The sequence below is a fragment of the Mus caroli genome, chromosome 8 (assembly GCF_900094665.2).
Source record: "Mus caroli chromosome 8, CAROLI_EIJ_v1.1, whole genome shotgun sequence".
In the NCBI taxonomy this organism is placed as follows: domain Eukaryota; kingdom Metazoa; phylum Chordata; class Mammalia; order Rodentia; family Muridae; genus Mus; species Mus caroli.
The window spans coordinates 62,367,685-62,378,706 of NC_034577.1; the positions used below are offsets into that span (position 1 = coordinate 62,367,685).

The 11,022-nt window shown below is 53.0% G+C and overlaps 1 protein-coding gene across 2 annotated transcripts in view; it reads left to right on the top strand.

Annotated features, from left to right (window-relative positions):
• Window positions 1-7,376, top strand: part of Mef2b (myocyte enhancer factor 2B) — a 16,670-nt gene extending 9,294 nt beyond the window's left edge. Inside the window, exons 2-9 of one of the 2 annotated variants that reach the window (XM_021169706.1) lie at window positions 4,388-4,463; window positions 4,991-5,194; window positions 5,474-5,608; window positions 5,992-6,121; window positions 6,234-6,337; window positions 6,497-6,581; window positions 6,701-6,788; window positions 6,956-7,376. In XM_021169706.1, coding sequence (XP_021025365.1) covers window positions 4,410-4,463; window positions 4,991-5,194; window positions 5,474-5,608; window positions 5,992-6,121; window positions 6,234-6,337; window positions 6,497-6,581; window positions 6,701-6,788; window positions 6,956-7,175 — 1,020 coding nt within the window. In that variant the 5' untranslated portion in view covers window positions 4,388-4,409 and the 3' untranslated portion in view covers window positions 7,176-7,376. Of the gene's footprint in view, window positions 1-4,387; window positions 4,464-4,990; window positions 5,195-5,473; window positions 5,609-5,991; window positions 6,122-6,233; window positions 6,368-6,496; window positions 6,582-6,700; window positions 6,789-6,955 lie in introns of both variants that reach the window. The other variant, XM_021169705.1, reaches the window with a different exon arrangement.
• The last annotated feature ends 3,646 nt before the right edge of the window (window positions 7,377-11,022 follow it).

Below are 11,022 nucleotides of genomic sequence, written 5' to 3' on the forward strand. Positions count from 1 at the left end.
GCCTCGAACTCAGAAATCTGCCTGCCTCTGCCTCCCGAGTGCTGGGATTAAAGGTGTGCACCATCACTCCCAGCCAATAAATTATTTTTTATCACAGAGAAAACAAGTAAATCCAGCCAGGCATGGCTCCGTGGGTGGAGCACCTGCCTGACTCACATGAAGATCTGGGTTCCACACTCAGCACCACCTAACACACTCAGGAAGTAGAAGCAGAAAGATGGAGTTCAAGGGCATCCTCAGCTATGTAAGAGTGGGACCAGGGGAAAAAAGAAACAGCTGGGTGTGGTGGCGCACACCTTTAGTCCCAGCACTTGGGAGGCAGAGGCAGGATTTCTGAGTTCGAGGTCAGCCTGGTCTACAGAGTGAGTTCCAGGACAGCCAAGGCTACACAGAGAAACCCTGTCTCGAAAAAAAAAAAAAAGAGTGGGACCGGCTTAGGCTATATGAGACACTGTCCCAAACTACAGTAAGAAACAAAACAAAAGTAACTTTTTAAAAAAGTGTATTTTGCTGGGTGGTACATGTCTTCAATCTGAGACTCAGGAGGCAGAGGCAGAGGCGGAAGCATCTCTGAGTTCAAGGCCAGCCTGTCTATGTCGTAAGTCCCAGGACAACCAGGGCTATGAGAGACCCTGTCTCAAGACATAAAAATAAAAAGTCAATTCCTACCCTCAGTGACAAACTAAAGGCACCTTGTCTGCTTGAAGCAGAGACCCTGCAGTCCCCTGCTAGCCTCCCTCCCATGTCAGGGCCCTTGCACCTGCTCTCCCTTCTTCCAGGAACTTACTGCCTATCTCTGCCCTCGGGTCTGTGTTCAGAGAGAGCCCCCACATCCCTTCTCTCTGCACCCCACCCTTTGGGGGTCCCTCTCACCATCATCTCTGCCTCACATCTTCAGGGCAGAGGGAGATGGCCCAATGGCTCAGGTCCAAGCATGGCCAGGCTCCCACGGATCTGAAGTCGGAGACCTTTCCAGAGTTCTCTTGGCTGGGGAACCTCCTGTCCAGTGTCCCCTTCAGCCTCTGAGGACCTGCCTGGGTTTTAACAACATGTCCCAGTCCCGGGAAAGGCCTGGTTCCGGCCAAGGGTTAAAATTAGCGAGGAGGTTAAATTTAGTAAGAAGCTGCAGCTGGCCCCTGACCGCCCTGGAGCTGCCTCCTGGACTCACCTCAGAGAGGGTGGTGACTACACAGGATCTCACCTGTGCTAGCTGAAGTATCCCACATTGCTGGGTATACAGGGCTCCCAAATGGTGGGAGCCACAGGCAGGCCACTCGGTTTGTGGACTAGGAAGCAGCAAGGGCTAGCTTCACTGGCTGAGTCTAGTCTTAAGCTTCTAGTCCCCTGCCTCCACTTTGTCAGTGCTGAGATGATGTGCCATGGTGTCTGATTATTATTATTTGAGTCCTGCTTTGTAGGTCTGACTAGCCAGGAGCTCCAGAACTCAGGGAATCCCCTGCCTCAGCCTCTGGAGTGCTAGGATCACTGGCATGAACCACCATTTGAGGCCTCCATCTCTCATGGACTTCGGGGCTCATTACCAGCCAAAGGTGGCACTGTATATGCTGTGTCTGCCTGGGCTCAAGACAGCAGAGGGTGAGGGAGAGGCAGCCCCTGTAGGGAGATGGGCACAGGCAGGCCCATGTGACCCTGAGGTGGCATGAGGACATGTGTATCTGTGTAAATGGGAACCTCAACCAGTTGTGAGGCAAGAGAGGCTGTATAGCCCTGTAGTGTGTGGAGAGGACTGTCCCCAAGAGGGTAAAAACCGAGTACACTGTAGCTGTACAGATAGTTGTGAACCTTCATGTGGTTGTTCAGAATTGAATTTAGGACCTCTGCTCACTCCAGTCGGCCCCGTTTGCTCAGTCCCTGCTCGCTCCAGCCCAAAAATTTATTTATTATAAATAAGTACATTGCAGCTGTCTTCAGACACACCAGAAGAGGGCGTCAGATCTCATTACTGATGGTTGTGAGCCACCGCGTGGTTGCTGGGATTTGAACTCAGGGCCTTTGTAAGAGCAGTCAGTGCACTTATCCGCTTAGCCATCTTGCCAGCCCATGTCTGGTCCTCCATGTGTTATGAAAGGGCTCTGGAGCTACCCAATCCCCAACACAGGGGTCAGCTTCTGCTACATAGCAAGTTTGAGGCCAGCCTGGGCAACAGGGGAATGCCTGTTTCCTACAAAATAAAAAATTGCAAGAGAGAGAGAAAAAAAAATCCAGATCATCTGAGGATGGCCAGTTACTTCTCTGCTTCTAAACTGTGTCCCAGGCCCAGCCTAGCCTGGGTCTCTGAGAGTCCAAGGTTTCATGCAGGATGTAGTGCCCTAGGCCAGTGGGTGTCCCTACCTGAGCTCTGTGTGTATGGGGGTGGGGTCTGGAGAGCAGAGGTTGGTGTGGGTTGTCATTATCAGTTGCTTTCTGAACTTGTCTGTGTATCTGTGCTCATGTGTGCGTGTGCGTGTGTGCGTGTGTGTGTGTGTGTGTGTATGTATCTACATGCCTTTGCTCAAGTGCATGTGTGTGTATCTATCTGTGCATGGATTCACAAGTGCACAGAAGACAGTGTCCTGTCCTGTCCTGTCTACCTCATCCCTTCTCAGACAGGGTCTCTAGCTGAAACTGGATCTTGATGGCTACCAAGCCCTGTGCTCCTCCTGTGTCCCCCAGTCTCACTCAGCACTAGGGTTAGACATTAGCAGGCAGACTTTCATGTGGGTCTTGGGATTCAGACTCAGGTGATCATTCTTGTGAAGCCACTTTTACACTTTTACACATACTCCAACCATCTCCCTAGATCCCACTTCATGGTTTTGAGACACTGTTGTTCACCGAGCCAGGATCTTGCTCCGTTGGCCTGGGGTCTGCTTGACTCGGCCCCCCCAGTGAAAAGACTGCAGGCTTGTGTTTTGGGAGAATGCCGGGAACTCTGACCCTAGCATCTACACAGCAAGGGCTTTACCAACTGAGCCACCTCCCTAGCCTCCCGCACGCAGCCAAGCCCAGACTAGCCTAGAGCTTCTAGACTCCAGCAATCTCCTGCCTCAGCCACGGAGTGCTCACACCATTCTGTGTCACCCATGCACAGCTCAGAAACCTTACCTTGTTTTCATTTGTTTGTTTAAGATCTCACCATAGCCCAGGCTAGTCTAAAACTCCTGGAAGCCCTGCCAGGGAGACCCAAGATCCTCCCTCTGCACCCCCACCCCCACCCGAGGCCAGGGGCTGTTCACATCCCCATATGGATCCTTTGATGGAGTCCCCAGGTCTGCCAGCCTAAACCAAGCAAACAGGGATGAGTTTTCCGTGATGCCACACACCAGTCCTTTTCCTCAGGCCCATGCAAAAAAACCACAGCAGAGCATTTTCTCTCCGGGAATGTGATGGCCGCTCTGTTCCACTGGCACTCCGGAGGCTAAGAGAGAGATTCTGAGTTCTGGGTCAGCCTAGACTCTTAGCAAAACCATGTCCCAGAACACTCTCACTCCAGGTCCCATAGTGAAAATGTGGGGAGCACCCAGGCCCACAGAATATGTTACCTCATGTGTGGAAATGTCCAGAACAGGAAACTCCACAGAGCCAGAAAGCAGGGGAAGTAGGGGAAAGGGGGAAGGGAGCAAGAACAACTGCTGCCTCGGTGAGGTGAGCAAAGAATGTTCTGGAGGTAGCCCAAAGGAATGATTACACTGTATAGAAAAAACACGTGTGCCATATAGTCACGCCAGTCAACACGGTGAATTTTACACTAAAGAAGTAAGAGAGCTGGGTGTGGTGATGCATGAGTTTGGGGCTAGCCTGGTCTACACAGCAAGTTCCAGGACAGCCAAGGGCCACATAGAGAGATCCTCTTTCAATAAAAAAGAGGACGTGTGAGATGGCTCACCTGTCAAGGCCGTTTGCTGTCTAGCCTGATGCTAGAGCTGTATCTGCGGAGCGTTGTGGTGGACAGAGGAAACCTGAAGGTTGTCCTGTGTGTGCTCAGAGTGATGCCTGCACACACACGCACACACACAGTAGATGTGTTCCACATCTGTGGCCATGGCCCAGAGCACATGCTAATGCTCCCTTCCATTGGGGCAAGTGATATTATTCCTTGCTGTCCTCCGTCTTCCCTGTGGAGCTGAGGCTTGCCTGGATCCCAGCTTCTTCCTGCCCCAGCTGCCTGGGTGCGAGGGAGGACACGGACCTCCACATTGCCTCGCATTTATTGAGCATGGAGTACACCCAGCTGGTGCCCAGTAGGGGCTGCCTGGATTAAGTGGCTGCCTTCCTTCTCCCTGTCATTTTGTTATGCTGGGACTTGAAGAGAGCAGGGTCAGGATCGAGGCTGGGTACTGTTTGCCTTGTACTGCTCACGCCTTCCTTCTGCCCTCTTACACAACAGCCGCTCTGCACAGCTACCCACGATGGGGAGGAAAAAAATCCAGATCTCACGCATTCTAGACCAAAGGAACAGGCAGGTGAGTTCCCAGGTGGTGTTACCATTATACGGGGAGTGGCATTCCAGGCAGGGGCACATCCAGGCCAAAGTCGAATGGTCTTGCAGAGAAGTCTGAGTCCTGAGGCCATCTTGGGGAGTCTGAGTGTGACAGAAAGTGTGGGTTCTGTTTCTGGGGCCCAATCTTCCTTTCAGAAGGGAACTGGACATTTGGGTGGAGTTGTAAACGCAGAGAGCTTTCCTAGCTTCAGATGGAGACTGAAGGAAAAAAGCCTGCTCTGTACTCATTTAGGAACACCCTCCTTTAAAAAAATTTATTTATTTATTATATGTAAGTACACTGTAGCTGTCTTCAGACACTCCAGAAGAGGGAGTCAGTTCTCCTTATGGATGGTTGTGAGCCACCATGTGGTTGCTGGGGTTTGAACTCAGGACCTTGGGAAAATCAGTTGGTGCTCTTAACCACTGAGGCGTCTTACCAGCCTTAGGAACACCCAGCATTAACCCTCCTCCACCCCAATCCTGTCTCTGCCCCTGTGCTGTATGTAGGTGACTTTCACCAAGCGCAAGTTCGGGCTGATGAAGAAGGCTTACGAGCTGAGCGTGCTTTGTGACTGCGACATTGCCCTGATCATCTTCAACAGCGCGCAACGCCTCTTCCAGTATGCGAGCAGCGACATGGACCGGGTGCTGCTCAAGTACACCGAATACAGCGAGCCGCACGAGAGCCGCACCAACGCGGATATCTTACAGGTACCTGAAGCCTCCTGCAGTCCCCCGAGAACATCCTGGCCAGCCGGCCACTGTGTGACCCTGTTAGTTCTTGATCCTTTCCTCTGACACTAAAGGGACTTGAACTTTGGGGGAACTCACAGTGGTTTTAGTCCCTGGGGTCCCTCTGGAGCAGGCCACGCCCATCTGTATCTGTCTGTGCAGTTTGGCTGGAGAAGGACTCTCCCAGGTACCTGAGAACCAAGTTCTAGGAGTCAGATAAGGTCGGAGGGCCCACCCTGTCATCTGCTGTTCCCACAGACACTGAAGAGGAGGGGCGTGGGCCTTGATGGGCCCGAGCTGGATATGGAGGAGGGGCCAGAAGGTCCTGGAGAGAAGCTGCTGAGGACACTGGGGGGTGACAGAGGCTCGGCCTCGCCCCCGCCTCGGATTTATGTAAGAGGACTTCCCTGTGCCCCCTCTCACCCCCAACACACTTCCAATACATAGTCTGAGTTTGAGACTCTGGGAGTAGTGATAAAAGGGCAGACAGGGGAGCCACTGAGTGGAAGCCAGTCTTGTCCTGGGTGGCTGAGGAATGCACTTTATGACCCGGGCTTTGAAGGACAGTAACAGTTCAGCAAGCAAGTCTTCCTGCCAAAATTTCTCTGACACCCCATGCTCTGCAGAGGGAGACCTCAGCCCTGAACAAGGCAATGCAGCTGAGATGGAGCCCACCCGGCAACCCCAGCCTTGGGTCTAGGCCTTAATGGAGACCCTCAGAAACTTCTGAGGCACAGGGCCCCCTCTGCCTCATTCTCTCCCCCTTCTGTCCACAGCCCGTGGCCCCCACAATGTCGGTTTCAGAGCTGTCATACCGGGTCCCACCAGCCACTCCAGGCTGTGATCCTGGCGGGCAAGGGGAGGCCCCATCTGTTCACAGCCGCCCACCTCACTTTCGACCCCCGGGTGAGCGTTAGCGTGAGAGATGGAGCGTGGGGAGGGCAGAAGGGCACGAGGAACCCGGGCTCTGAACTCGATGAGTGACACGACAGCCTCTTTTCCTGGGTCTTCACCTCAGGCCTGGGACACCCGATCTTCTCTCCGAGCCACCTTGCGAGCAAGACGCCCCCGCCTCTGTACCTGGCGACTGATGGGCGGAGGCCAGACTTGCCTCCTGGCCTGGTTGGTGCCCGAGGGGGACTGGGCACCTCGGTGAGAGGGGAGAGAGTTGGAAGAGGATAGAGGAGGAAGAGGAGAAGGAGGAGGGGGGAAGTGGGAGAGAGGAAGGAAAGAGGCAGGGGGTCACATCCAACCACAGTTTTCCCTCTGTTGTTCCTGCAGAGAAGCCTGTACAGCGGCCTGCAGAGTCCCGGTGCCCCGGGCCCCGCTCTGGGTAGCTTTGCCTTCCTACCGTCAGGCTCCACAGGTGCACCCAACCCTGTCTGATTTGCCTGCCCGTTGGCGTCCTTCACCCCAACCCCAAGTCCGGGAGCGGGAGGGTTGGAGTACTGACAGGATCTCTGCTCATCCAGCCTCTGCCCATAGATTGCAGCCCAGGAGACACAGCTCAGGGACCCCTGCAGCCCTCGCCCTGGCCACCAACGAGGGATGCTGTAGACCCCATCCGGCCAGTGTGAGTTGGGCGCCCCCTGGCGGCCAGGAGCGAGACTCGCCTGGACCGGGCTGAGGGTGGGGCTGTGAGATTTAGAGGGTACTCCAGAACCCCATGGCCTACAAGCCTTCTTACCTATCTTGTGGGTCTCTCCCCTTCCTGCCCCCCTTCCCCCATCTCTCCAACAGTGCCCGCAGTCTGTGCGAGGAGGGTCCCCCCAGCCGAGGGGCCTCCCCTCCGACACCTCCAGTCAGCATCAAGTCCGAGCGACTGTCTCCAGTCACTGGGACCGCTGGCGACTTCCCCAGGTCCTTCCCCTACCCGCTGCTCCTTGCCAGGCCCCTGGCAGAGCCACTGCGGCCCTCGGCCTCCCTGCACCGCTTGACCCCTGACAGCTGGCCACGGTAGCGCTCCAAGAGGTTCCTCCAGCCTCCACAGAGTTCCCGAAGTCTCAGGTTCCCTGCACCACCAGGAGGATGAGGGCACCCACTGTGCATCACTAATGAGGCCCTGTCCCTTCCTGGGGGCCGCTGCATCAATAAAGCCCAAGGACTCGGGAGGGCACTGGGCAGCCCCTAGCTCAGAGCTCCCGAGCCTGGAATAGCCACACCCAATCTCCTCAAAGATCTCTTTTTGCCTACACTGGCTTTGGGGTGCATACCACAGGAACGGGTTCCAAGAGGAAAGCCAGGTGGAAGGTGGGGTGACCTAAGAAGGAGCCACAGGCATCGCTACCAAGGGTGAGCCAGGAGGTCTGAGCTGCTCCTGGAAGTGTGACTCTCGGATGAGACCACAGCCTTGTCACCATGGTGGTGAGAGGGGAGTAAAGTGGTTGCCTGTGGTAACCAGGAGTTCTAGTACAGCCTGGGACTAAGAACACTTTTAAAAAAGTAAACGGGGGGGGGGGGGGGGGGGGAGGGGGCACACACACGCCTTTAATCCCAGCACTTGGGAGGCAGAGGCAGCTGGATTTCTGAGTTCGAGGACAGCCAGGGCTACACAGAGAAACCCTGTCTCGAAAAACAGAAAACAAAAACAAAAAGTAAACAGGGGAATGCTCCAAAACGGCTCATGGCATAACGGCACTTGCTGCCAATCTTGTGGACCTGAGTTTTATTGCTGGAAGTTCTGCTGGTGGAAGGAAAGAACCAACTGCCTCCAAGTTGTCCATTGACCTCCCTACATGTAGGTGCCCCCCCACAGATGCAAATGAACGGATAAATATATAAATGGGGAGAGGACGGGGGAAGGGTCGATGGTAAGAGAGCTTGCTATGCAAGTGTTAATATCTGAGTTCAAATCTCCAGCATATAAAAGGCCAGACGTGGTCTGGATGCCAGAGTAAGGTGGGGAAAGTATGGCTGGGGCTTAGTAGCCCAGCTCCAGCTTAAAGACAGATCATATCTGAGGGGAATAAGACACTCACTCCCTTTCTGTGTCCTCTGAGGCTGTGTTGGCACCGTTCTGCAAGGAGACAGACATAATTTACGTAAAAACAATGAAAGGGTGGAGCAAGGGCTTTGGGGCTGCACCCTTCCTCCTCCAAGTGTGTCCTGGGCTGCAGAGATGGCTCAGAGGGTGCAATGTTGGTTATGTCATCATGTGACTAGGGTCCAGTCCCAAGTGCCCTGGTCACAAGCCCAGGGTTCCACAGACACTGCTAATTAGAACTAGCTCTGCTGGAGGTTTGCTGGCTGCTACTCTTAGCCTAGAAAGTTCTGCGTCTGGTTCAGGCAGAATCCCTGCCTCAAAGGGGACACCTGATGTCCTCCCACAGCTTCTGCCAGGGGGCAGGCAAGTATACCGGGAAGCTCACATTCATGCGAACCGAAATGATGATTATACATGAATGCCTTTTAGTTTTAGAGGGGGTGGGGTCCCCTAGGGCAGGATGGCTGCACTGGTGGGAAAAGCACTTGCCAGCTCTGAGTTCAGCCCCAGGAGGAAGTTCACATGGTAAAAGGAGAAAACGAATCCCGGGATCCCGTGCGTTGTCCACTTGTGGCAACACCACACCTTTCCCCAGTCAGTAGTTCTCAACCTGTGGGCCACCGAAGATCATTGGAAAACACAGATATTTACTTTTCAATTCATAACAATAGCAAAATTACAGTTAAAAGTAGCAACGGAAATAATCTTGTTATTGTTGTAATGTTGGTGGAACACCATAAGGAACATACACCATAAGGAACTGTATTAAAAGGGCTTCTTAGCATTAGGAAGGTTGAGAACCACTGGCGTTAAGTCCATGTAAAAACAAGATTTTAAAAAATAGGTTTCTAGGCTCAGTCCTCTCTTTCCACCCAATCCTCCTGGTCTCCATTATGACAACACATCCTGGAGCAGGAGGAAGCAAGGTTGCTTGGGTGCTTGGGTGGCACTTAAAGGGCCTTTGAAACTCAGTAGCCAGCCGGGCGTGGTGGCGCACGCCTTTAATCCCAGCACTTGGGAGGCAGAGGCAGGCAGATTTCTGAGTTCGAGGCCAGCCTGGTCTACAAAGTGAGTTCCAGGACAGCCAAGGCTACACAGAGAAACCCTGTCTCGAAAAACCAAAAAAAAAAAAAAAAAAAAAAAAGAAACTCAGTAGCCATCTTCTGCCCGGCTGTTCCTGGCTCTGCCCTCCCCCAATGAGTGCCTCAGACACCACTGGGGTTGGGGCAGGGGATTGACTATGGCCTTAGGCCACTCCAACACTAAGAAACACAATCTGTGACACTCAAGACTGAAGCCAGCTTGTGAAGCCCAGCAGGACCCAGGAGGCCTCAGGGTTCTAGAATGATCCTCAGGGCTTCCCCAGCCCAGACATTGAGCCAGTAGGGCATGAGGAAGTTTCTGAAAACCAAACAGGCCTGGGAGGTGGGGAGTGGTGTCCTGTGTCTTTAACTCCAGCACTCTGCAGACGAAGGTGGCAGATTTCTGAGTTAGAGAGCAGCCTGGTCTACATTAAATTCTTACCCTGGACTACATAGCAAAACCATAACTGAAAATGACGCCACCAGGCCAGGCCAGGCCAGGAACCTGGAGGCTGGAGCTGATGCAGAGGCTGTGAGGGTGGCTGGCTCAGCCAGTTTTCTTCTTCTTTTCCTTTTCCATTTTCTTTTTGTATTTCCAAGGCAGAGTTTCTCTGTGTAATAGCCCTGGGTGCCTGAAACTCAATCTTTAGACCAGGCTGGCCTCAAACACACAGAGAACCACCTGCTTCTGCATTCAGAATGCTGGGATTAAAGACGTGGGCCACTACCCCGGTTTAGAACCCAGGACCATCAGCCCAGGGATGGCACTGCCTGACTTAGGCTGAGTTCTCCTACTCTACCACTAGTTTTAAAAATGCCCTACGTGCTTGCCCACAGCTCTGTCTCCCGGAGGCATTTCTCAATTAGCATTCCCTTCTCTCAGACAACTTTAGCTGTGTCAAGTTGACATAAAACTCCAGCACACAGGACTACACCAGACCATGAACGAGACCAAAATGGCTCAAAGACCAAAGCAGCTGCACCTCAAATATAGACAGGAGTTTGAAAAACAACCAGGCATGGTGTAGCAAGTTTGTAACTCCCAGCACTGGGACACAGGGATACCCATCTTCTGTCAACAGGACATTTTGAGTCCAGAGGGTCAAGGTCACTGTGAATTACCTCACATGGACATCTGCACAGATTAATAACCAATGATGAGATCATCAGAGGCAGCACAGTCAATGTATGGACAGCATCCTAGGAGAATGTGCCCACAAGACAGCCAGACACCCAGGCCTGTCCCGGACTTAACCAAGATAAGAGCTGCCCCTACCTCCCTCCCTCCCTCTCTCCAAGCTTGGGGAAGACTGTAGGGTCCTAAGATGACAGTTCATGTTTAAGCTGTATCTGAGGCTGAGGTTGTTGTACATGATGCTTTGGTTTAGAAAACAAACAAACAAACAAACAAACAAAAACAAAAGGAGACCTGCCAGCTCAGGGTGCTCTCAGGTTCACAGCCCTCCTGACCTAGCCCCCCAAGTGCTAGATTCCATGTAAGCCCCACCAGCCTACCCTGTGGGTCTAACTCTAGCATTTTCTATTACATGAGCCCAAATCTCCCCTTTGTTGTTTGAGCCTTTTGGAATTTATGTTTGAATCATTAGGAAGATCAGGCTAGCTCCAAACTATCAAAAATGACTTTCTTTGTCTGGCTAGTACAGGAGTTAGAGATGTGAACCACTAAGGCTAGTCAGCACCCTCTTTTTAAACATTAACTGCTATCATGTCGATGGAAGCAA